Source organism: Carya illinoinensis, chromosome 8 (genome assembly GCF_018687715.1).
Source record: "Carya illinoinensis cultivar Pawnee chromosome 8, C.illinoinensisPawnee_v1, whole genome shotgun sequence".
Taxonomy (NCBI): domain Eukaryota; kingdom Viridiplantae; phylum Streptophyta; class Magnoliopsida; order Fagales; family Juglandaceae; genus Carya; species Carya illinoinensis.
Genome location: NC_056759.1, coordinates 34,412,531 through 34,437,365, shown reverse-complemented (window position 1 = coordinate 34,437,365; position 24,835 = coordinate 34,412,531). Strand labels below are relative to the sequence as shown.

The 24,835-nt window shown below is 36.8% G+C and overlaps 2 protein-coding genes across 2 annotated transcripts; one reads left to right on the top strand and one right to left on the bottom strand.

Annotated features, from left to right (window-relative positions):
- Positions 1-337: 337 nt before the first annotated feature.
- LOC122318495 (26S proteasome regulatory subunit 6A homolog) lies at positions 338-12,674 on the bottom strand. The gene is made up of 10 exons (XM_043135901.1): positions 12,458-12,674; positions 6,224-6,340; positions 5,154-5,261; positions 3,593-3,784; positions 2,313-2,504; positions 1,818-1,936; positions 1,590-1,677; positions 1,171-1,290; positions 935-1,075; positions 338-587 (listed from the first exon to the last, which is right to left on the bottom strand). The coding sequence occupies exons 1-10, from the start codon at positions 12,572-12,574 to the stop codon at positions 510-512; spliced, it is 1,272 nt and encodes a 423-aa protein (XP_042991835.1). The 5' UTR covers positions 12,575-12,674; the 3' UTR covers positions 338-509.
- Positions 12,675-14,009: 1,335 nt separating this feature from the next.
- On the top strand, positions 14,010-24,447 carry LOC122318653 (E3 ubiquitin-protein ligase RFI2-like). The gene is made up of 6 exons (XM_043136211.1): positions 14,010-14,421; positions 20,681-20,850; positions 21,107-21,165; positions 22,627-22,652; positions 22,739-23,120; positions 23,505-24,447. Exons 1-6 carry the CDS (start codon positions 14,247-14,249, stop codon positions 23,977-23,979), a joined length of 1,287 nt encoding a protein of 428 aa, XP_042992145.1. The 5' UTR covers positions 14,010-14,246; the 3' UTR covers positions 23,980-24,447.
- The last annotated feature ends 388 nt before the right edge of the window (positions 24,448-24,835 follow it).

Sequence of the window (24,835 nt, the reverse complement as noted above, 5' to 3'; positions counted from 1 at the left end):
TCTACACATTTTTGTTCACATGTTCACTAAGGAATACTGGGTGACAATACGAGAGCTTTAAGAATGTGATGTGGCACTCACAGCTGAACAAAATGCAATTTTATCCAGCTTGATCCCCTTTTATGGCCTTTGTGTATTATAAAATAATTAGGAAGATCTTAGACATTCAGCGTAAGCAGGAGCCACGAGGGATCATGTTTGTGAAAGCACCAAATCTCCAACTGAGCTTCACCCGCATGGCTGTTTTATTCCCAACCCTGATTGGATTCCAATGGAAACGTTGGCTAAATGATAGGTGCAGTCTCTCCAATTCCCTCGCATGTTAAAACACGAATCATTTGTCCCCAAAACAGACTTCAAATCTGCAGTCAGCCAATTACATATTTCAAAGTGCCTAACTACAACCTTTGCTTTCTTCTTGGCCTAGCTGAAATTCTAAATCGTTCTGGTGTGTAGAATTTGCTTGATGTAAACTTTTAAACATGAAACGAATAATCCCAGTTTCCAGTTTATGCATAGTAATTCAAGCTTGATTTCTTCTTTGCCTGAACCTGTATGATACCTTCATTGAAGTCTTCATGGTTCACCTGAAATTGAACAATATCATCACTCTAATTAATACCCAATTAAAATTGCAGCCAAAAATGGAAAAAAAAAAAAAAAAAATCTATTCATCATCATATTATGATGAAAATTGGGATGATGAGTAGCACTACTCAAAGAAAAAATATTGCATGAGAATTGGTCCATGAAGATGGTGGTCTCGTTAAAGAACTTCACCCCCAAGCGGGTTCAGAAATGCCCCCCAAAACCAAGTTAACCAACCCTCTTTAAAAAGAGGCTAAGTAATCTCAATGAGCTTTCCCATAATTGGTGGATCTAATGTAAATTTGTCAAACGTGCAACAAATTGCAAAAATAAGGAAAGTGCACACCTCAGTTGCATCACGTCGAAGGGCTAACATGCCTGCCTCTACACAAACAGCTTTTAGTTGTGCCCCATTGAAATCATCAGTAGACCGAGCCAGTTCTTCAAAATTTACATCAGGATGAACATTCATCTTTCTTGAATGAATCTAATAAATCAAAGAAAGAGATTCAATGAGAATCCTGCACAGAGCATTGGCTAACTGCACAGAATGGTCAAATAAAGAATTCCTGGAAAACTCACCTGCAAGATACGAGCTCTTGCTTCTTCAGTAGGATGTGGAAACTCAATTTTACGATCCAATCGACCAGAACGCATAAGAGCAGGATCCAAGATATCAGCACGATTTGTCGCAGCTATCACCTAAAAGTTACATTTGAAATTGGTCAACTAATGGTCTAAAATAGACGTACAATTACATTTAAGGGATATGTTTCTGTTAATTATCATTTGATGCAATAAAATTAAATATCATTTTAGTCTGTGACCGAGTTCCACGGATTGCAATATTTATAGAACAATAAACTTCATCCCATAAAATTCAGGAACCCAAAAGCATGTCCAACCGATTTTATTACTTACAAATTCAAAGGGAACCAGGTAATGAAACTATGTATATCTCTGAAAGAAAGGAAAAAAAAAAAAAAGAAGCATAGAGAAACCTTAATCCGGTCATCGCTACTAAAGCCATCGAGCTGATTGAGCAGTTCTAACATCGTCCGCTGCACCTCCCTATCTCCACTTACTTCACTGCAGTCAAATCCAAATTACATTTTAATCACAAAAATTGTTGATAAATATCCAACCCCAAACCACGGTCCAAGAATGTTAAAAGTTTATGAAAAAAAATATCGAGCAGACATACATCTTAAGAAACAATGCCAGCATACCTATCAAAGCGTTTAGTGCCAATGGCATCAATTTCATCTATAAAAATGATGCAGGGAGACTTCTCTTTTGCAAGCTGAAAGGCATCACGAACAAGTTTTGCTCCATCCCCAATGAACATCTTCATACAAACCAAGTTCAGTTACTTCATGTGAGACCAATAAAGAAGATACTGATTGCAAACATTGTCAACACGTTTCAGTTATATAACAATGGTGTGATACACAATAGTTGAACATATCATCCTGGATGATAGAGTTCAAGTGCTATCTGAATAAGAACAGGACCTCAGATGCACTAAAAATGATGACAAAAATATGATCTCTATAAGGAGAAAAAGATCAGGAGTAAGCAAATATGCATCATAATAAAACATCGGCCAGAAACTGCAGCAATAGAAATCTTATAGGAGTAAATCAAAGACCTCCAACAAAATTAACAATCAGTGATAAGTCATAAGAATGAAGAAATAGATGATATGGTAAAGTGTCTCCTACCTGCACTAGTTGTGGGCCTGCCAACTTCAGAAAAGTGGCATTTGTTTGAGCTGCACAAGCACGAGCCATTAAAGTCTTCCCAGTCCCAGGAGGTCCATACAAGAGCACTCCCTTGGGAGGACGAACTCCTAGTTTCTGAAATCGCTCCTTATGTGTCATGGGCAAAACAATAGCTTCAACCAATTCCTGGATCTGTTGCAAAAATAACCAAATTGAACTGCAAGGAATATACAGATGGGAATGGGACATAAGGTGGAAGGTGGAACTAGGATTTTTCTGTTGTTGGGGGTGGGGGGCAATCTACATAAGTACACAAGAACAGAGGCACATACACACATGTGCGCGCGGACATTTTTATACTTTTTTTTATCGGTACACTTTTTGTACTCTCTCTATATGTGTGTATGCAGGTTTACGTTAAAAAAAAAAACAAAACATAAAAGTCTTAAATTTAATTTCATAGTAAGTCATAAGACATAATTGTATACAAAAGTTGTGTTTCTAACATCATCTTAGAAAAGAATTTTCTCAAATACAAAATTTCTAATTTGCCTTAGTAAGTCTTAAGGCTTGTTTTGTAGCATTGTTGGAATCAAAACCGTTGGCTAAATCTAACATTGGCAAACTCTAATTAAAATGATAAAGAAGAGAAAACATACTGTTTGGTTAGAGAGAAGTTTGTGTAGTGCTTGGATTTCTTTTTTATACTATGCATAATGTTTGTTTCACACTAATGTACATGTTTGCACTAAACATGTCATATAAAATATCCACTTTGGGGGCCAACTCACATAAAATATAACTCCTCTAATGGTTTTAAAATTTTTTGGTGAGGCCATGGCCCCCCAAAGGCCCAACGTATCCCTATTTGTGGACATGGAATGCAGCCAATAAAATCAACAATATATAAATGAAAACAATTAGTAAATTGAAGCATCATTTTTTTTTTTTGATAAGTTGGTAAATTGAAGCATCACAAGGAGTATCCAATTGCTACTTGGTTGAAATGGTACTTATATGTTGTACAATAAAAAGTTTTGTAAAAGAAAAGCTACTAGAAGATAGCAATGTGAAAGGAATGTGCTTCATATAAAATATGGGGTCGCTTCCTTTAAAAGACAACTACGAAAATGTTAATTTTTTTGGGGAGTTGGGATGGGGGTTTTGGGTTGGGGGGGGGGGGGGGGGGGGGGAGGGGGGACAACATCATTCCGCCCCTGGATAGCACAATAAACAAAAAGAAATTCTCCTAGGGACCATGCTGACAGTCAGAAACTTACCTGTTTCTCCAGACCTCCAATGTCATTGTAGTCTTCCGTTGGTTTTTCATCAACCTCCATAGCCTTTACTCGAGAATCATACTCGGATGGCAGCGTATCCAAGATCAAGTAACTATCTTTGTTCACTCCAACCAGATCACCAGGCTTTAACTTATCAGGGTCAACAAGCCCAACAACAGGAAGAAATATAGTCTGCAGTCAAGTTGAATACAGATTACTGTTTAATGGTATGTGTAAATCAACAGAGAGCAGTTTTACACATGAATAGAATGAAATACATTAATAGCAAAACTATTTTTTTTTTTGATAAGTACATTAATAGCAAAACTATGAATTAGGGAAAAAAAGGATGGGCTGCATCAATTCTGTTTTTAGGGGAATTAATTATTTTTTATTTTTTATAAGTAATAAGAAGTTTTATTAAGACAAGTAAATAGGCATAGGCCAAGTAGACAAGACGTATACAAGCAGAAACAACTAAATACAAGCTAGGTGCTAGGAGCTAGAAAAAGCTAAAAGAAAATCATGAAGATTATTCCCATTCAATACAAGAGCATTCGCCCAATGACATAAAGTTCGAAAGAAAATCATGAAGTTAATTATTTTTTATAACAGCAACTGGTTTTTAAATTGGAGATGATGGCATTTGACCCAACATAAAGTCCCCAAAGAGTGAAGAATATAAAATTTCATCAACCAATAAATTAAACTTACTATCTTAAACCTTCAATCCAACTAGTTGATAGACATAACTATTGCATGTAGGCTACCGATTGCTCTCAATCACACCACCAGGTTTTTAACCTCAGTGATCTTGAAGCGTAAAAACATTGGAAATACAAGTCAGCTAGAGGAAGATCCATGATATAACTTCATGAAAATATACATTATAGGTGCAAAATGTCCCATTACTACCAGTATCAGCAAGTGTAACGACACAGAATTCAACATGGTAAAAAAAAAAGTCTCAACCCCATGGATGTGATGCATATTTTTTGGAAAGTAAATGGCACCTGAATTTAAGGCTTTATAATTATATCATAAATATTTGGACCCAGCTACTCTAGTGCCCCCTAGTGCAAATTGCACTTTTTGATTTTTTTCCTTTTTCTTTTCCACATTTTTTAAACATCTTTAAATATTTTAAAAAAATAAAAATAAAATACGTCAATACATTAATAGTCACTTCCTTGACCATTAAGCAATTTAAAAAAAAAAACAAATTAAATATATTAGCAATCAAAATGAGGGGGCAAAACCATGGGGCATATATCATTTTCCTAAAAATTAATGCCTAATCTAAAAAGAAGAGATGAAAAATATAATAACGTTTACATGGACTGCTGGTAATTTAAGATTTTTGGCCAAATTATTCCATGCATGGAAAGACTGTTGGCATGGCATTCCGCACGCCCCAAAATAAATAAAAAGCTCAAGTAACATTAAGGTGCAAGAAAAAAAAAATATTAAGGTGCAAGAGAAAAATATAAAGGTGCAAAACTCCCACCAACTCCACTGGTAAAAGGAAAGAACAAGAACATATAGCAATATGCTGGCTCACCTGACGCGTAGATGTTTTCAGCACAACACATTTTCCCTTCCTTTGTGAGTCAAGATCGATATTTGCACCATCTTCCTCAGCTTCATCTTCTGGGTTCATTTCCAAAATCTGAAACATAGAAAATTGCAATTAGAGGCCAGTATAAGATCAAATAACTATAATTAGTCCAAACACCCAGTCCCCACTAGGTAGCCTATGTCAGCACCCTCGCAAATTAGGCATGGGGTAACCAAATCAAATGAAATTTCATGTTAAGGGATAAATTTATTCCACCATAACTGCTGGATAAACCTTAAAGGTTCTGATTTGAGGAGCTGTTAGTGTACACTATGATATTTAACAAGAAGATTCAGAATGAGGTTAGATATACGTCGTTCTATTGATAACCAGGAAGTGAGACTCCACATATGGTTTTACAAGCTCAAAAGAGATGCACTGGTGGCCCATGACAGTGGGGCACTATTTGTTGCCTTAATAGAGTTTCTGATGGAACACTGTTGCCAAAATTTGTTTGGGCTATGCCTATATTCGTATTAGTAAAATTTATTTTACTCAAATATATATGAGTAAATACTTTGAACTCATACCATCTTCACAATCAAAATAAATTCTTCCATCTGTGCATATTAAGGGTGTTTGGAAAGCCTCTAAGTCTACAGGAATATCTTCTATGTATTCCTTTGTTTCCTTTTTCTCAAAACCCTCCCTCAGATTTCCTTGAATCTGTGTAGCCTTTTTTATGACTCAAACCAGATTGCATGATTACTCTAATTTATTTTTGTATGCATCAAAAAAAGATGGGATCACCCTTCTCCTTCTCTTAGTAATATTTGGGAAGATAAACACCCACTTTGAAATTAAATATAAAAGGAAGAAAAAATCCTTATCCCCAGTACTTAAAGGACAAGTATTAATCCTATACTCTAATTCACTATGCTATACTCCTATACTTTATATTTATGATACTAAATATTAGTACCATCATATGTAATAGAATATACTCTTCACGCTCAAAACATAGAGACAGTAAAAAGCACTCCACATAGGTACAAGAAAGTCTGATTATTTACCTCGACAATGTTGCCGACCAAGTAGGGCAATTGCTTATTGAGCTTAATCTTCTCCTGATTCTCCTTTATCTTCTCCTTGTACGAATCCAACTCCAAATTTGTTCTTTGCAACTCCTCCTTTATTCACACAAGAAAACCACGCACGTCATTTTTTCCAATTAAAAAAACTATAAATTTACAACTCCAAAATGTACGTCATTTTTTCCAATTAAAAAAACTATAAATTTGCAATCAATAATAAGGCATGAAATATAAAAAAATAAATAGATTAAAAACCTGAAAGGATCGCATATGTAAATAGAAAACTGTTAAGTGAAGTCTGAAAGAAGTTTGAGAATAATGGATTGGGCGGGAATGATAAATGGGGGTTAAACGGGGTGTTTAGATGTTGAATAAAACGTTGTGTTGTGAATTAATGAAACGGTGCGTTTCATGGGGGAAGGGTAAACTGATGTAAGGCGTGTGCGTTTAATGTGTTGTGGTATGTGTTTTGGGGTTGCTTAATACAGTGCATTTAAAATCTAGCCTGTATATAAGAGTATGTACATGCAGAGGCATGGCATGCAAGTATTTTCCTGAGTTGTAGATGATTCATGAGGAGGTTTAGAGTTCCTTGAAAACTCTTCTTCAAGAATTGAACTTCATGATTTGTGATTCATTTTCTTGAGTTGCTTTCTATCTTTCCTTTTTCTTGGTTTCTGTCCAGGTTATCCCTTACAAGTTGGTATCAAAGAGGAATGATCCTCTAATGACTGAAGGCATGAGAGCATCTATGAAGGTTCAGAATGAAGGGGTCCACAAGCAACTGGAGAAGCATCATCAGGCCATTGGTGGAATAACAATGAGGTTGGATCGGTTAACTGATATGCTGTGATCTTTAATAGAAAGTAGAAATTCTGATTCTGTTGAAAGAACAGCCAATGAACCTATGAGTGGTTAAGAGGATCGAGGTGCATTGCCTAGGGGAATAAGGTTGGATTTCCCTCATTTTAAAGGAAATAATTCAACTGGGTGGATCTTTAAGGCTACCCAGTATTTTGAGTTTCATCAGACTCCCTATAATCAGAGACTTTTGTTAGCTTCTTATCATATGGAGGGTGAGGCCCTTGTATGGTTTCAGGAAGCTTTGGATGGTGGTCAGTTTAATAGCTGGGATTCTTTTCTGAAGGTTTTTTTTTTTTTTTTTTTTTTTTTTTTTTTTTTTTTTTTTTTTTTTTTTTTTAAATTAATGTTAGGGAACCTCTCCAAGGTAGGGCTCTTCTGACCCACCCCTGCAGAGTAAACTCTGGTCCCGTGCACTGCACCCTCGAAAGTTTCCCTACACGGAATTGGTTAAATCGCTAGCTTTTCAACAGGGGGTGTGGGCCCCAAAGGATTTTTTGCACCTATGAGGGGTTGAACCTTGGACTTTGAAGGGAGTGATACCCCAACACCAAGGCCTTCACCACTTGGGCCAACCCATTGGGATTTTTGAAGTGTTTACAAGTGAGATTTGGGCCAACATCTTATGATGACCCAATGGAGACATTGAATCAATTGAAGCAGACTATAACTGGGGCTTCTTACACAGCTCAGTTTGAATTATTGGCTAATAGATTCAAGGGGTTCTCAGAGAGGCATAAACTGAGTTGTTTCTTAAGTGGGTTGAAGGATGAAATTCGTTTGCTGGTGAGAAAGTTCAATCCTATCAACCTTAGTGCTGCTTTTGGGTTGGCAAGAATTCAAGAAGAGTATGTCTTATCCTCAAGAAAATCTTGGAGGCAAGGTGCAAACAGTAGTGAAAGGGGTTCTGTAGAGCCAATGATAGAAATGGTTAGAAGTAACAAGAACACATTCCCTGTAAAGAGAGTCTTTTCTTCACAGATGGATGAGAAGAGGAAAAAGGGCCTTTGTTACCATTGTGAGGAAAAATGGAACCCTAACCATATTTGCAAGAGTCCAAAGGTGTATTTGTTGCAAACTGAGGAGCATGCTGAAAGTGAAGTTGAGAAGGTAGAAACTGTTGAGACAGTTCATGTGTGCACAGAAGAGAAGCAATGTGGTGGGGAGGGTTTAGAAATTTCGATCCATGCCATTTCTGCATTTTCCAGCAATAATTCAATGAGATTTTTGGGAAAAATTGGGACATTATCAGAGTAGAGATTTTGGTAGATTCACGAAGTACTCACAACTTCCTGGATCCTTTGGTAGTGCAGTCTGCCAAGTTAAAGATTCAGAAAGATTCTAGCCTTTAAGTGAAGGTGGCAAATGGTGAGAAGATCTTGAGTCAAGGAAGATGTGATGAGTGTATCAAGACTCAAGGTACTAAGTCCATGGTTCCTTTCCATGTACTGAATCTTGGGGGGTGTGATATTGTTTTGGGGGTACAATGGTTGAAGACTTTGGATCCTATAAATTGGGACTTCACTGATATGACCATGCAGTTTTATCTGCAAGATAGGCAATTGTTGTTGAAAGGCCTTAATCATGAAAAGGTAGTTGTAGAGGCTACAGACAAGCAATTTAAGTCTTCATTCGAGTTTGTGAAAGAAAGACCAAACTTTGCAACCTGATGTAGCAGATGTGATTCAAGAATTCTAAGAACATTTTGAAGAACCTGTTGAGCTGCCTCCTATTCGAGTTTGTGATCACAAGATTATTCTGAAAGAAGGTATTAATCCTGTGTCAATGAGGCCTTATAAATATCCTCATTATCAAAAAACAGAAATTGAGAAGATAGTACAAGATTTATTGAAGAGTGGGGTGGTCAGGCCAAGTCAGAGCCCATTTTCTTCACCAGTCTTGCTTGTTAAGAAGGCTGATGGGTCCTAGCATATGTGTGTGGACTATAGAGCTTTGAATCAAGAAACCATTGAAGACAAATTCCCAATTCCTGTCATTGATGAGTTGCTTGATGAGCTCTTTGGTGCTAAGGTTTTTTCCAAGCTTGACCTTAGATCAAGTTATCATCAAATAAGAGTGAGAGAAGAAGATAGTCCCAAGACAGCATTCAGAACTCATGAGAGCCACTATGAGTTTCTGGTTATGCCATTTGGCCTCACAAATGCACCAGCCACTTTCCAAGGATTAATGAATGAGGTATTGAAACCTTTCCTTATAAAATTTGTTTTGGTATTTTTTTATGACAATTTGGTTTATAGCAAAAAATTTTCTGATCATTTGACACATTTGAGGTCTATACTAACAATCTTGAAGAAGCATAGTTTGTTTGCAAAGATGTCCAAATGCAGATTTGGTGGAAAGGAAGTACACTATTTGGGCCATATAATCTCTGGTGAAGGGGTCAAGGCAGATCCTTCCAAGATTGTTTCAATGTTAGAATGGCTTGTTCCTGGTACTTTGAAGTCCTTGAGATCTTGGGTCTCACAGGCTATTACAAGAAAGTTTGTGAGAAATTATGGGGCCATAGCAGCCCCATTGACAATGCTGTTGAAGAATTATGCATTCTCGTGGACTGAAGAAGCTACAATGGCATTTCAAAAATTGAAGGCAACTGTTACTCAGCCTCCAATCTTGAAGTTGCCTGACTTTACTAAGGAATTTGTAATTGAATGCGATGCCTCGGGTGGAGGTTTGGAAGCTGTTTTAATGCAAGAGGGCCATCCCATAGCATTCTTTAGTAAAGTCTTGAAAGGGAAATCTTTAATGCTCTCAACTTATGAGAAAGAGTTGTTGGCATTGGTATTTGCAGTAGGGAAATGGAGTTGGTTGGTCAGACTTTTAAAGTGAGGACTGATCAGCAAGCTTTAAAGCATCTTTTAGAGCAAAGGGCAGGCATTGAAGCCCAACAGAAGTGGATTGCCAAGTTAATGGGGTAGAATTTCAAAATAGAATACAAGAGGGGAAGAGATAATAAGGTTGTAGATGCATTGTCCAGAGAATGGGAAGGGGAAGAGGCAACTTTAGCTCTGTTGTCATTTCCTGCAGCAATATGGATAGATGAATTGAAGTAAAGTTATGCCCTGTCTGAGGATATTCAAGCTATTGTTTTAAAGCTGCAGAATGGGGAAAAGGCTCCAAAGCATTATGTTTTACATAATGGTTTACTCTTGAGGAAGGGAACATTGGTGATTGTTCCTCATTCTCCATTTCAGAATAAAGTGTTGCAGTGTGTTCATTACAACCCTCAAGCTGGTCATGTTGAGTACCAAAAAACCTTGCAAAGGGCTAAGAGAGATTTTTTTTTGGAGTGGAATGCGCAAAGATATCAAGAGTTTGGTGAAGACGTGAAGTATGCCAACTCAATAAGCATGAGACCCTTTATCCAGCACGCTTGTTGCAACCTTTACCTATTCCTGATTCACCTTGGCTGGACATCTTAATGGACTTCATTGAGGGGTTACCTTTATCCAATGGCATAAGTGTGGTATTTTCTGTTATTGACAGGTTGACTAAGATGGCCCATTTTTTCTCTCTTTCTCATCCATATTCTGACGTTAAGGTGGCCCAAGTTTTCTTCTCAGAAGTTTTCAGACTACATGGCATGCCAAAAAAAGTGGTTTCTAATAGAGATCTTGTGTTTACTAGTGCATTTTGGAGGGAGTTATTCCAAATGCATGGTACTTCACTTGCATTTAGCTCATCATACCATCCTCAGTCTGATGGCCAAACTGAGGCTTTGAATAAATGCTTAGAGGGGTGTTTGAGGTTTTACATCGGTAACACCACTGTCCATGCATCTACTCTTATGTCCCCATTTGAAGCTCTCTATGGCTATCCCCCTCCGAGGCTGTTGACTTATATTTCAGGTACTACAACAAATGCAGCAGTTGATCAGCAACTGAAGGGAGCAGATTTTGTCACTCTTGAGGACGAATTTGCAAAAAGCTCAAAGTAGAATGAAGATGTTTGTTGATAAAAAGAGGACTGACAGGTCCTTTGCAGTGGGAGATTGGGTATTTCTAAGGTTGCAGCCCTATCGACAAAAAACAGTAGTTTTGAGGCATAATCTGAAATTATCCCCTAGATTTTATGGGCCATTTCAGATTGTTGAAAGAATTAGTGCAGTGGCATATAAGTTGAATTTACCCTCAAGTTCAAGAATTCATCCAGTATTTCATGTCTCTTGTTTGAAGAAGAAGTTGGGTGAACAGGTATTTCCTTTACCTACACTGCCACCTGTTGATGATCATGAAACTATACAACACCTGAACCAGAGGCCATTTTGGAGAGAAGGATGAAAAAAGTGGCCAATCAATCAGCAACTGAAGTGGTTGTCAAATGGCTGGGTGCACCAGTAGAAGATAGTTCATGGGAGATGCTATGGAAGCTGCAAAATTTGTAACCTCACCTTGTGGGCAAGGTGCTGTAATTTTTAATTTTTATTTTTTATTTTTTTTGGGGGGGGGGGGGGGGGTGTTGGTGCGGCATTTCATTGATCTGCCTTGTGGACAAGGCTTCTGAAGAGGAGGTGGAGATTGTTATGTGAAGTCTGAGAATATCGGATTTAATGGCTGGAATGATAAATCGGGGTCAAACGGGGTGTTTAGATGTTGAATAAAACGTTGTGTTGTGAACTAATGTTACGCACTGTTTCATGGGGAAGGGTAAACTTTTTTTTTATAGGTAATTAAGAAATTATATTCATAGAAATAGGCGAAGGGTAAACCGATGTAAGGCGTGCGTTTAATGTGTTGTGGTCTGTGTTTTGGGGTTGCTTAATACGGTGCGTTTAATATCTAGCCTGTATATAAGACTCTGTACATGCAGAGGCATGGCATCTAAGTATTTTCCTGAGTTGTAGATGATTCATGAGGAGGTTTAGAGTTCCTCGAAAACTCTTCTTCAAGAATTGAACTTCATGATTCTTGATTCATTACTTATCAAAAAAAAAAAAGATTCTTGATTCATTTTCTTGAGTTTGTTTCTATCTTTCCTTTTTCTTGGTTTCTGTCCTGGTTATCCCTTACAAACACTGCAGCTTATTTTCCTCACAACGATGTAAGAAAATGCGAATAATGATTAAACACAAAAAATTCTTAAGAAATAATAAAAGAACCCAAAATTCATGCAAAATCCAGTATTGATACAAAAGGCCACCGCATTATTAAAATTGAAAGTCATTTTTGATAATCGGTCATATGAAACATAAAGATTCTAATGCACTACAAGTAAAAAAAAAAAATTATTCTAATGGACAGAACAAAAACTCACACAAAAACTTTACAGCTCAACGTAGAAACCCTAACTTGTTCAAATAGAGAATACACACACGCAAATAGAGAGGGGAGAGACCTTGAGAATGCGGATCTCGTTGTCAAGGAGTCGAGAGGCTCGGACGATGTCGTCAGTGGTCATGGACGCCAGCTGGTCGTCCTCGAAGGTACTATCTTCTGCCATAGCGGTTGCCATGGGAATTCGATTGCACAAGCTCCTGATTTTTCAGAGGAAGAGAGAATCGCTGAGAGAGTAGGAAAACTTTATTCTTTTTTCACAATAAGCTGGTCTGTACTCTTGCTGTTAAGAAATCAGAAGTGCTACTTTCTTTTGGGCCTTTAATGGACCTTGGCCTTCCGCCTTGTGGACAGTGTCACGGTTCAGTTCGGGACCCAGCTAAAACGGGAGCACATCAATTTACTGATTCTTATGGTCGTGAAAAAATTATATTTATTAGTGGAAAATGAGAGGGATCCTCTTCATTTATCCCGCTCACATTTATTTTTAATTTTTTTATGTAATGATTAAAAAAATATTTTTAATAATATTGTGAATTTTATTTTTATTTTTTAAAAATATTTAAAAGTTTTTTTTATATTATTTTTTAACACTTTTAAATATTTAAAAATAAATAAAATTCTCAATATTATTAAACAATATTTTCTTAATCACAAAGTAAAAAAAAATTGAAAAAAAAAAATCAGCAAGATGCTTTAACGGGATCCCTAGTATTACCCCTAGTATTACCTTTTATTAGTACTCTTAGTATGTAAGTGTTGCACAATTTTTTTTAAATATAATAAAAATCTGAAATTTATATAAAAATAAATAAATTTTTTCATAGTAGCTTATCTTTTTTAAAAAAATATGCAAACTGTACACTCAAAATTTGTATTTAACATTAATTACTTTTTACAAGTTGGTGTGGAAGACATAATTAATATATTATAATAATATAATATTATTAGAATATGTATAGAATAATGGGTTCTAATTCAAGTCAGCCTACATATAAAGTCTTGATTTAGTTTATTCACAACGTTATGTTCGGTTATTGAAATCATTTTAATTTATTTCAAATTAATTATTGATTAAATTCATTACTTTTTTAACTTCTCGTAAAAGAGTTACGTATTTTAACTTATTTCATACATTCAAACACATATATTAATAAAATTCTTAGCTTAATCTAAAATATGTCATGAAATTTATTTATGTATATAATTTATTTGATATTTCCTTATCCTTGTTATTTTTTTAATGGAAAAAAAATAAAAAGTAGAAACATTGTATTTGAAATGATCATAAAATCATATTTAATTTTTATAAAATTTAAGTCAAATTACCAAATCCCCTCAATATATAAAATGATTTTTTTTTTTTTCACTCTTTTTGTAAACCGGTTCATGAATCATGATGGCGCCGATCTTGAGTCTTGACCCACCCGTCCTTTCTGTTTAAAATGCCGAACCAACGAAATAAAAACAAAAGCTTAGCTCAGCCCAACAATAATTGAATTAAAAAACAATTAAGGGAACAAGTGGTCAACTTTAATCAAACCGCCCATACTCTCTCATATCGATCTCAACCGTCCGTTTCCTTCGTTAAGACAGCGGTTATTACCCCGTCCCTAACACCAACCCAACCCAAATCTAACTATCCGAATTTAGAGAGAGAAGCCCATAGACAGAGAGAAAACAAAGTACGAGGGAGAAACGTTCATTCGTTCAATAGAGTGGTTTTTTCTTCTCACATCCCTAACAATCGTCTATCTCTGCGCTAAAACATTCGTTCGAGTAATAGATTCTTGCCGTGTCGTTTCCTTTTCTGATCAGAACGGTGCTGCTTTGGTGATTAAGGTTGTTTTATGGGGCTTGGGAACGACGATGTCGTGGTGGTTGAAGATGGCGCCGAAGACGGTGGTGGTGTAAACGGAGGCAAAGGTTTTGTGTCGGTCTCGTGCTCGATTTGCCTCGAGATTGTGGCCGATGTAGGGGATAGATCTTGGGCGAAGCTTCAATGCGGCCATCAATTCCATCTCGGTGAGTGAGTGTTTTCCTTTCCCGGATAGTTTTGGATTTGGTGGGGATTCCTGGAATTGTTTTGTGCGGAATTTGAAATTTATATTTGGGCTTGTAGTTGTTGAGATCTGGGTGCGGTTTTGGCTGGATTTGGGATTGTAATTTCTATTCGTAATCTGTTTGAGGCTAGGTTGAATTCGTGCTTTTGTTAATTTTCGAAGACAAATAACTCACGAAAAACTGAAGATGAAGTTTAAATCTATTTTAATGAGCTTACTAGTTACTGCATGTTCAGTTGGAGCTTTTGTTTTGTTGGGTTTCATAGCATGAGAAGCTGGAGATTATAGAACTTCACGTTTATTTATTTTCTGTGCATTGTCTGAGAAATCGATCAAGTATTATGAAGCTGTTGTTATATAAATAAGATAGATAGATGTTAATTGGGAACCATGTGGTGTATTGTCATAATGTGGTCTATTCTAGTTGTATGACTTGATGCACTCAACATTTTGGTGTGGATTTTACATGTTTACGTTTGTGATTTTTCATCGTGTTAGAGGGTACTTTGATAAGTAATAGAAAGTTTTATTTTTAGAAAACCAGAAGGCATAGCCCAAGTACTCATGACCTGTACAAGAAGAACACGTAATTAGAAACAGAAAAAGATACAAAGAAAACTATGTAAACTCAACCCATCAAAATCTGTAGGCGGTTGCCCAAAGGAGCAAAGTTTGTAATAGGTTTTGCATGCACCAGCCAAATTTATAGAAGTTGCATTATTATGGCAACCATGGATGAACTCAAGGAGGGATTGGGGGCGCAAGGATTTTTCATTTATTTAAAAAAATTTTGAAACTCGTTATATATATATATAGGTTTTTACAAATTTAAAAAAGAAAATATGAAGAAGGAAAGTATTTCTCAATATCTATCCATCAATAGAAAGATATAGATATCTATCTGGATCTATCTCCATATCTAAATATGGAAGAACCAGCACTTAAAGGGGGTATTTTCTATAGTTAAGTTTCTATAAACTGAAAGTAATGATAAAGAAGAAAAATTTTACTTCTTTATCAAAAACAAAAATTACTACATTTGTTTCATATAAATATAAATAATATTTTTTTTTTGGTTATAATTACAACCTTTGTTTCATATGAATTATAAATATATATATATATATATATTTTTGTTATCGTATGTATTAGCTTGAATTTTGCAATTTTTACTAAAAATTATTTGAATTTGGGTACTTCTAAATTCTAGATTTTGTAAAATGTCTTTTTTGTTTCTTAATATTGACTTATATAGCTCCTTGCTAAGGGCCTATGCACCCATGGGGTTAGTTAGGACGCTATTCTTGGACACTCAATGCCAAATAAAAAAAAGGATTGACTTATATTTTGTAAAGGTATAATTGAGTTTAATGTTTTTCTTTCTTTGTGCACTCTTTAATTATATTTTTTTTGGCTATTGCTCTATGAGTTATTCATTAGATTATTTTTTTAATAAGTAAAAAATTTTTTAAGTAAATTAAGCAATTAGGTATAGCCCAAGTACACATGGAAATTCATGAGATTAATAGCTTCTATTCATGGAACAAGTATCAAGTTCAATTAGTGTAATTGACTTTGTTTTAACATGCGATCTAAAAACTTAAATGAATCCTTTTTACATGTGCTTTAGGTTATATGATAATTTTTTTATAAGAGTAATATAATACAAAACATGCATGCTTTTGTGCAATAATTTGAATTTTGAAACATAAATCAAGTATTTAGATCTATTATAAAAAAAAAATTATCAATTACTTAGATCTGGCCTCGTGTGATACCCTATATAATTAGATGATAAGGTAGGTGGTGTATGGGATCCCACATTGGGAATGAGAAATTCTTGCTCTTTATAATGTTTCAATAGGGCTCCAATTGTATCATTGACTAGTTCTTTTGGAGTATAGGCCAAGTGGTTTGAGTCTTCCATTGGGGCGTTACAAATGGTATAACAGCCTATCCCAATTGGAAATGTGGGACTTGAGCCATGCCACCTACGATGGATGGGCCTGACTAGGACGTCGGAAATTTAAGAGGGGAGATTCTGATACCCCATATGATAAGAGGATAAGATAGGTGGTATATGGGATCTCACATTACTTGGGATGTTACACTCTACCTAAATCTTAGATCTAGCCCCTCCTAAATTACATTTCTAGCTTCCTCCCCAATGGTGACCACAATGTCACGAGCCAAATTTTTTTATATCATTTTTTTTTTTAAGGTTATTGATAAAATTTATTAATAGAATAGGCATAGCCCAAGTATACAGGAAGTATATAAGAGGAAACACCTAATTAATAAGAGAAATTTTATTCCAAGTAAATAGGCATAACCCAAGTACACAGGACGTATACAAATGAGAAACACCTACTTACAAGCTAAAGCAGAATTTAACTAAAACAAACCCTTACAACCATTCCCGTTCCTTACAAGATTCTTCATCCAATAGTTTAAAATACTAACGAAGAACTGCCTAAGTTTCCCTATGGAATGTTCACAGTTCTCAAAGCACCTCCCATTCCTTTTTAACCATAAACACCAAAGTAAGCACAGGGCGATCATCTTCATCACAGCAGTGTTATTACTTCTCCCCGCAAAATCTGGCCAGCAAGCAAAGAGATCCACCACATGCATAGGCATCACCCAAAAAATGTTAACCTTTACAAAAATCTCATTCCACAACAATGTCGCCTCCTCACAATGGAGAAAAAGATGATCAATAGATTTTCCATCCTTCTTACACATAAAACACCATTCAACCACCTGAAAACATCTCTTCCTCAAGTTGGCAATGGTTAGTATTTTCCCAAGAGATACCAGCCAGCAGAAGAAAGTAACCTTACTACCTTGGCTTTCCAAATACTTTTCCATGGATAATCTTTGACCCCATGACTGGTTAATACCTTGTAAAAAGAACTCACTGAAAATCTGGAATTAACTGTATGCGCCCACAACAAACTGTCCTCCCTGTTTTGATCAAGCTTCATCTCATATAATCTTCCTAAAAATTCTGACACTTCACATACTTCCCAATCCTGCACATCTCTAGTAAATTCCACATTCTAGCAAATCATATTGTTAGACGAATGATAGGAATCAGCCACAGCAGCCCCTTTATCTCTAGCAATCCTGAAGAGATTAGGGAAATCAGCCTTAAGAGGTGAATCCCCACACCAAGTGTCATGCCATAAATAGACCTCTGCCCCATCCCCCACCTTGAATTTAGTATTCTTGACAACGTCCCCCCATCCCAACCAAATAGACTTCCACAAATCCACCCCAAACATCCCTCTTACTTCATTCATACACCAACTCCCCCACATACTCCCATGTTTAGCATCCACAATATTTCTCCAAAATGTGTTATTCTCATTAAGATACCTCCAAAGCTATTTCCCAAGGAGAGTTTTATTGAAAAGTCTTAAGTTTCACACACCCAACCCACCCTAAGAAACCAGAAGACAAATCTTATTCCAACTCACCAAATGAAACTTTCTATCCTCCGCATTACCATCCCACAGGAAATTCCTATAAATCCTCTCAATTCTTTTAGCAACCCCAGTGGTAAAGGAAAGAGAGAAAGGAAATAAGTGGGAAGGTTAGTCAATGTGTTCTTAATGAGGGTAACTCTTCCCCCTTTAGACAGTTATATCTTTTTCCGGCCAGCTAACCTCCTCCTAATATTCTCAATCACCCCATCCCAAATAGAGACTGATTTGTGAGGAGCACCCAAAGGTAGTCCAAGGTATCTCATAGGTAATGAAGCTACCTTACAACCCAAAATATTGGCCAGATCCATTATATTTCTTACCATCCCCACTGGAACAATTTCAGACTTAGAAAGATTAATTCTTAATCCAGAAACAGATTCAAAACATAACAGTAGGGCTCTCAAAACATGAAGGTGATCCTGATTCTTATCACATAAAATCAAAGTATCATCTGGAAAAAGCAAATGTGATACTGAAATACCATCCCGAGTCTCATCACCGACCACAAAACCTGACAGAATTCTTCCTTCAACAGCCGCTTCAAGCATACGACTCAATGCATTCATCACTATTACAAAAAGAAAAGGAGATAAGGGGTCTCCTTGCCTCAAACTCTGAGAGCTATTAAAAAAGCCAATCGGATTGCCATGCACTAATATCGAAAATCTGGCCTTCGAAATACAATGTTTAATCTATGAACACCATTTCTCGCCAAAACCAAATCTCCTGAGAATGTAAAGAAAAAATTCCCAATTGACATGATCAAAAAAGCCTTTTCCATGTCCAATATAACTAAAACTCCAGATTTACCCATTCTTAATCTGCTATCCAAGCATTCATTTGCAATTAGAACCGAGTAAAGAATTTGTCTTCCCCTCACAAATGCATTTTGAGACTTTGATATAATCTTGTCCATAACCACACTAATATGATTGGCTAACACTTTGGCAATGATTTTATACGCTCCATTCACCAAGCTAATGGGGGTGAAAATCCCTCATCTCCGCTGCACCCGCCTTTTTAGGAATGAGAGCAATGAAACTAGTATTGATACTTTTCTCAAATTTCAGGAATTAGTGGAATTCACCAAAAACTTTCATAATGTCATCCTTCATGATGTCCCAACATGCTTGGAAAAAAGCCATGGAGAAACCATCCGGACCCGGAGCCTTGTCCTTAGACATGCCATTTACCACATCAAGGACTTCTTCTTCCTCGAAAGTTCTCTCCAACCAATCTGCACTCAATTGATCAATGGGCTCAAACACCAGACCATCTAGCTTTGGTCTCCATGAGTGTTCTTCCCTAAAAAGCTTCTTATAACAACTCACAATGTGTTCTTTAATCTCCCCAATATCAGATTGAACATTCTCACCATCTTAAAGAGCTTCAATAGCATTGAATATACGATGAGAGTTTGCCATTTTATAGAAGAATTTCATACAATTATTGCCTTTCTTCAACCAAATGATCCAGGATTTTTGCCTCCACAAAATTTCCTCTGTAAGAGAGAGCTTCTCAATTTCTGCATTCTCCATAACCAAATTCACGAAGCATAAGTGCAATCCATCAACATCCAGTACACTTTTTGAGAATTTACAAACATCTTGGAAAATGGATCTCTCCAATTGTTAAACCACTACAAAAAGCTAACAATACAGAGAGAAGCTACAATAAATAGTAAGATAAGTTCTTCAAATGCTGCTACATGCGTTCAAGCTAAAACCTCATTTTCATATCTATAGAAGGGGTATATAATCTTCAAGTGTAATACCCTAGTCCCAATTTAAAAAGATGAATAACCCACATAGAGTGGGTAAGTTGTAACCTTAGTCATAGTTGCTAAATCCCACATTGGCTACTTACAAGATGAAATTGCGCTTTACAAGTGATTTTATGAAAGTCTTAAATTGGCTAATTGTCATGGGTGCTAAGTACCACATTGGTTACTTGGTAGGTGAAATTGGTTATAAGTGATTCTAGGGAAGTTTCAATTTGACTCGTTTTTCTTTTTGTTATAGTGTTAGATGTGGCTAGTGCTTGGGAGTATGAATAACCCACATCGAATGGGTTGGTTATAAAAAGTAGTCAGTGCTAAATCTCGATTCAGCTACTTACTAGGTGAAATTCAGCTGATTATATGGAAGCTTATATTGACTAGTCTTTTTGGGATTATAACGCAGATATGGCTAATGTTATCCATGGGTACATCAAGTGTCAATCTTAAATTTATATTATATTAGGACGTCAATACTACAATGTGGGCAATAATTGCTTACAAGATTGTCACAGTGAATCATATCTAATCCTATACTGCAAGTACATCTGTGTGCTAGTGAGATTCACTTCTTGTGCAGTGTGTCCTTTTATAAGTCGCTTGGATTAAACTTAAGAGTAATGCATAAACCGTGCATCTGTTGCAGTTTGAAGGGCAACAAGGACTCCATCTCTTTAGCCATTCCCCAAATGTCATATTCTTTCTCAATAGTGTCTCTATCTGGCACTTGCTCTGAATTTGTAATGTCCTTCATATTTTAAACTAATTGATACATGCTTCTTTTAAGGGCAGCGGTACTATTATGCTTCCATTGCTTATTGGTGCCTTAACTTGTATGTTGTGCTTTTTGATGGCTGGTCTTTTAGTTTACATCTTGCCAGTAAGCTGTTAGCATTTCTTGTATGTTGTCTTTTTCTTTTGCTTATGATTATCCTCTTGTGATTCTTTTTCAGATTGCATTGGTTCAGCATTCAATACAAAGGGTGCAATGCAGTGTCCTAATTGTAGGAAGATTGAGAAAGGCCAGTGGCTTTATGCTAATGGCTCTCGTTCTTTTCCTGAGTTTAGTATGGACGATTGGACCCATGATGAAGATCTTTACGATCTAAGCTACTCTGAAATGGTAAAGAGAGAAAGACTTCCACTAATATCATCTTTATGCAGCGTATCTCTTCATGACATAATTTGTTGCTTAGATAACTATCATTGTGCGTCTGTTTGAATTTCTCCATTTTACATATATTGACTCACATTTTTGACTGGCCATGTATGAAGTGAAGTGTGCATGTGGATAATAAATAAAAATATTGATGTAGCCAAAGAGATTGTTTAACTATATTATGCTAAATTTTACTTCATTGTCTAAATTCTTTTTGTAGTCATTTGGGGTTCACTGGTGTCCATTTGGTAGCTTAACGCGACTTCCTTCATCATTTGAGTAAGTATTAACTCATGAGTTACAGCTTATCCAATTTATTTTATGCTTTAATATCTATACTGAAAATATGGTTAGGTCCCCACCCTCTCTCCTCAGAATGTCTGCAGTCCCACATGCTTGTCAATGTTTGATAATTTTCTTATTTTTACTAAGGAAACCTTTTATGTGACTTTTTAAGATTAGAAAGTCCACTGAGAAAGAGAGAGGTGCATTGCATGGCAGAGGAGGAAATAGTTTCACCAATCTGGCAGAAGTAAAGGATTAGGAGAGGTGGAATCACTATTAATGTCATGTGATAGAAAAGGAGCCTGTCTATCAACAAATATTCCTTGAACTATTCCTTTGTCTTATATCCTGCTCGGAGTTTTTCATTCCTTGGCATGTGGGCTGGAGGTGCAATCTTCACTAATCTATTTCTACTGTTTAAGCTATTTCAGCAAACATTCCTTGAACTATCCCTTTATCGTTATAGCCTGCTCGGAGTTTCTCATTCCTTGGCATGTGGGCTGGAGGTGCAATCTTTACTAAGCTATTTCTACTGGTTAAGATCTTCTTCTTCTTCTTCTTCTTCTTCTTCTTCTTCTTTTTTTTTTTTTTTTTTTTTTTTTTTTTTTTTTTTTTTTTTTTTTTTTTTTATGTCGGGGAACCTCTCCAAGGCAGGGCCCTTTGGACCCACCCCTGCAGAATAAACCCCGGTCCCGTGCACCGCACCCTCGGAAGTTTCCCTACACGGAACTGGTTAAATCGCTGGCTTTTCACCAGGAGGTGTGGCCCCAAAGGATTGTTTGCACCCATGAGGTGTTGAACCTTGGACCTTGAAGGGAATGAGACCCCAAGACCAAGGCCTTCACCACTTAGGCCAACCCCTTGGGGTTTACTGGTTAAGATCTTTTGTGCATGATTAAGTTGTTTCGCAAGATTTAGTGCCAAAAGATCACCCTTTTCAGACAGAGGAATTTTGTTACTCAAATTAGATCTTATGTTCAACTTTTGTAGTTTTCAGTTACTTTTATGTAAGGAAGACTCATTAGTGGTTCAGATTTTGTTGTAATCGTTAAGCAATGTTGAAGTTTAATAATAAATTGTATTGCAAATTTTCAAATCTCTTCCATTTAGTCACCCAATAGCATATGGAAGGCTTACAATTCTTATTCACTTCTAATTTATATGGATTCTTCTATTATTTGGATTCAAAAAATTATCTTATCCTATCCCCTAGTGTTTGTATCTGCTTTCTCATTGAAAAAAGAGTGAGGCTTTGTTGGTGTTTACAAATTTTGGGATGTTGAGCTGAATTGTTATTTTTCCCTAGTCAAGAAAAGCCCTTTGCCGTATGTTTTCTTATATATTCTGCTGAGTTGTTTTTCTTTTCTTTGGCTTTTCCTTCCTCTTGGGTTCTCTTTTATTCAAGTGGCACTTCCTACTTCCCCATGGTATTAATTTTTTAACCGTTTGTTTCAGGGAAGGGGAATTTTCGTCAAGTGCATGTAAGATTTTTCTTCTTTTGCTGCAATCCTGTTTAAATTTTTTGTCTAGGAGTTCATTTATGACTGAATGATGAGATTATAATTAGATCATGATCTACTGGGACAACATGCAATCTTCGCCGAACATACAACTGTATCGTCTGCTACTCATCCATGCCCATATATTGCTTACTTTGGACCGATCCATCCATCATCCTCAAATTCCAACGGAACAGTTACAGAGGCTTCGAACTTAAACAATCTTTGGGGCCCATCTATACCTAGTGAGATACAGACTTCTTATGCTTTTCCTGCCATGGATCTTCCTTATCACAGTTGGGATCACCATTCCTCTCCCTTCCCTAGCACCAATAATCGTATTGCTGCTTCTGATCAACCTTCCATCCTGCCCGTTACTCAAAGGTCAGCAAGGACCAGCTCTGACATGCAAAGACCAGGTTTTATGCACCCGTTCCTCGTTGGTCATAGGTATGTCTTTATCATGTGGGGACATTGTTGGCAGCATACTTTTCTGTTATTTCTTCTTTTTGGGCTCAGCACGTCAATAGCTATTAAATGTGGCATATCTGTACCCCTAGTTTCTATGGCAACTGGCAAGTGAATTAGAAAGAAAAATAAGTCATATTTTCTTGTGGTTACAAGTCGTTTGGGAACTTAGGAAATGGGCTGGTGATGAATTGCATGCGATTCTTAACAGGTTTGTAGCTTCCGGTCATTTTTGGTAAAGCCTCCAGTCTAATAACATCTGTTGGTTGACGGTTTTATAAAGGAATGAGTACTGCAACTTTTTCCACTTATTTTTTAATTTAAATAATTGTATCATGGACAGCAAAAGCACTTAATTTTTTGCAGTTCTGCTGGTAGACCAGGGAGCTCAGTGGCTTCTTCAATGATTCCTCCTTACCCAGGCAGTAATGCCCGAACCCGCGATAGAGTCCAAGCTCTCCAGGCGTACTATCAGCAACAACAACCGAGGAATTCAACATCCGTACGTATACCCGTCCATCCTGGCACCCGACGATCCAGCAGCCACAGAGGCGGGTTGGCTCAAGTAGGGCCAACGGCTTCGTCATCTGACCAAACTGGTGGCTTCTATCTTGTCCCGCCAGGTTCATCAGGTCGCAACTTTCAAGAAGCAGAAAATCCTTTGTCAAATCGGTTCCATTCATGGGAAAGAGATCGTTTGGCTTCATTCCCTTTGAGCCAGGTCGACAGAGACTCCGGTTGGGGGACATATCAGCAGGCTGCTGGCGGGCCAGATACTAGGTCCAACAGTTTCCGCCAAAGGCATGGATCCGAGAGGACATCTGCACAAAATCGGTCATAAATGTTATTGCTTTATCCTTTTCCGGTGAAGCAAACTACCACTATTATGCCGAAACCAAAAATTATGTATGCTTGAGAAACGATATATCATGCTTGAATTCTGTCAGGACCTGGCAGACTCGAGATAATTTGGAGTGGCCCCAAAAACCATATTTTTGGCTGGCCACATGGTGGTGTGATGGACTTTGGATTCCTCTAGTTTGTCTGCCTTTGCGGATAGAAAATAAGATCACATGTTGGGTGGCAAAAATAGGATTTGGTCAGTTTGAGTGACCCATTATCCGATTCCTTGGAATTTCCGGTATTGCTGGTTAATGGGTTTCTTATTTATGTCCATAAAACATTGCCTTAATTCCTTTGCGATCACTGGTGGAGTTACATGTGTAATGGAAACTTGTATAAAGAGATCAGTTTGTGCTGGACAATTTATGGGATATGCATTATTCGGCCCAACTTTCCATGGGCGTCAGTCGTCTTGTATCTGAGTTTTACGTTTGAATAGTTTATTTGTTTTTTCTGACATTGTGACGGGAGGGTCCCATTTCATGTGAAATTGAGCAGAATTTAGAATGCCAATAGTTCAAGGGAGAGAACAACCCTTGCAGATTTTACGAGTAACATGTATGTAGCTGCCTATAGTCATGTAGTTAGGCGTCCCAGCGTTCACCAAGGACATTTCACAAAGTAGCACTAAAATAATTATAATCAAGAGTATTTAGCCCTGGAGTCAACTGATCGGCTTTGTTCAGATCCTATCATGACGAACGCTAAGTGTAAAAATAAAACAAAAGATAGAATTCAATCACATATGTCAGAAGGTTTACGTTGTTAAGCAATGTACTTAAAGATCGTACAAG

Bases quoted from the DNA above. Each gene is read 5' to 3' on its own strand.
- LOC122318653 (XM_043136211.1), top strand. From the start codon at position 14,247: ATGGGGCTTGGGAACGACGATGTCGTGGTGGTTGAAGATGGCGCCGAA. The intron at 20,851-21,106 runs GTAAAGAGAGAA...TTCTTTTTGTAG, and splicing joins ATCTAAGCTACTCTGAAATG to TCATTTGGGGTTCACTGGTG. The intron at 21,166-22,626 runs GTAAGTATTAAC...CGTTTGTTTCAG, and splicing joins CGACTTCCTTCATCATTTGA to GGAAGGGGAATTTTCGTCAA.
- LOC122318495 (XM_043135901.1), bottom strand. From the start codon at position 12,574: ATGGCAACCGCTATGGCAGAAGATAGTACCTTCGAGGACGACCAGCTG. The intron at 6,341-12,457 runs GTCTCTCCCCTC...GTGTGAATAAAG, and splicing joins ACGAGATCCGCATTCTCAAG to GAGGAGTTGCAAAGAACAAA. The intron at 1,076-1,170 runs GTGAGTTTTCCA...TTGATTTATTAG, and splicing joins CAAGAGCTCGTATCTTGCAG to ATTCATTCAAGAAAGATGAA.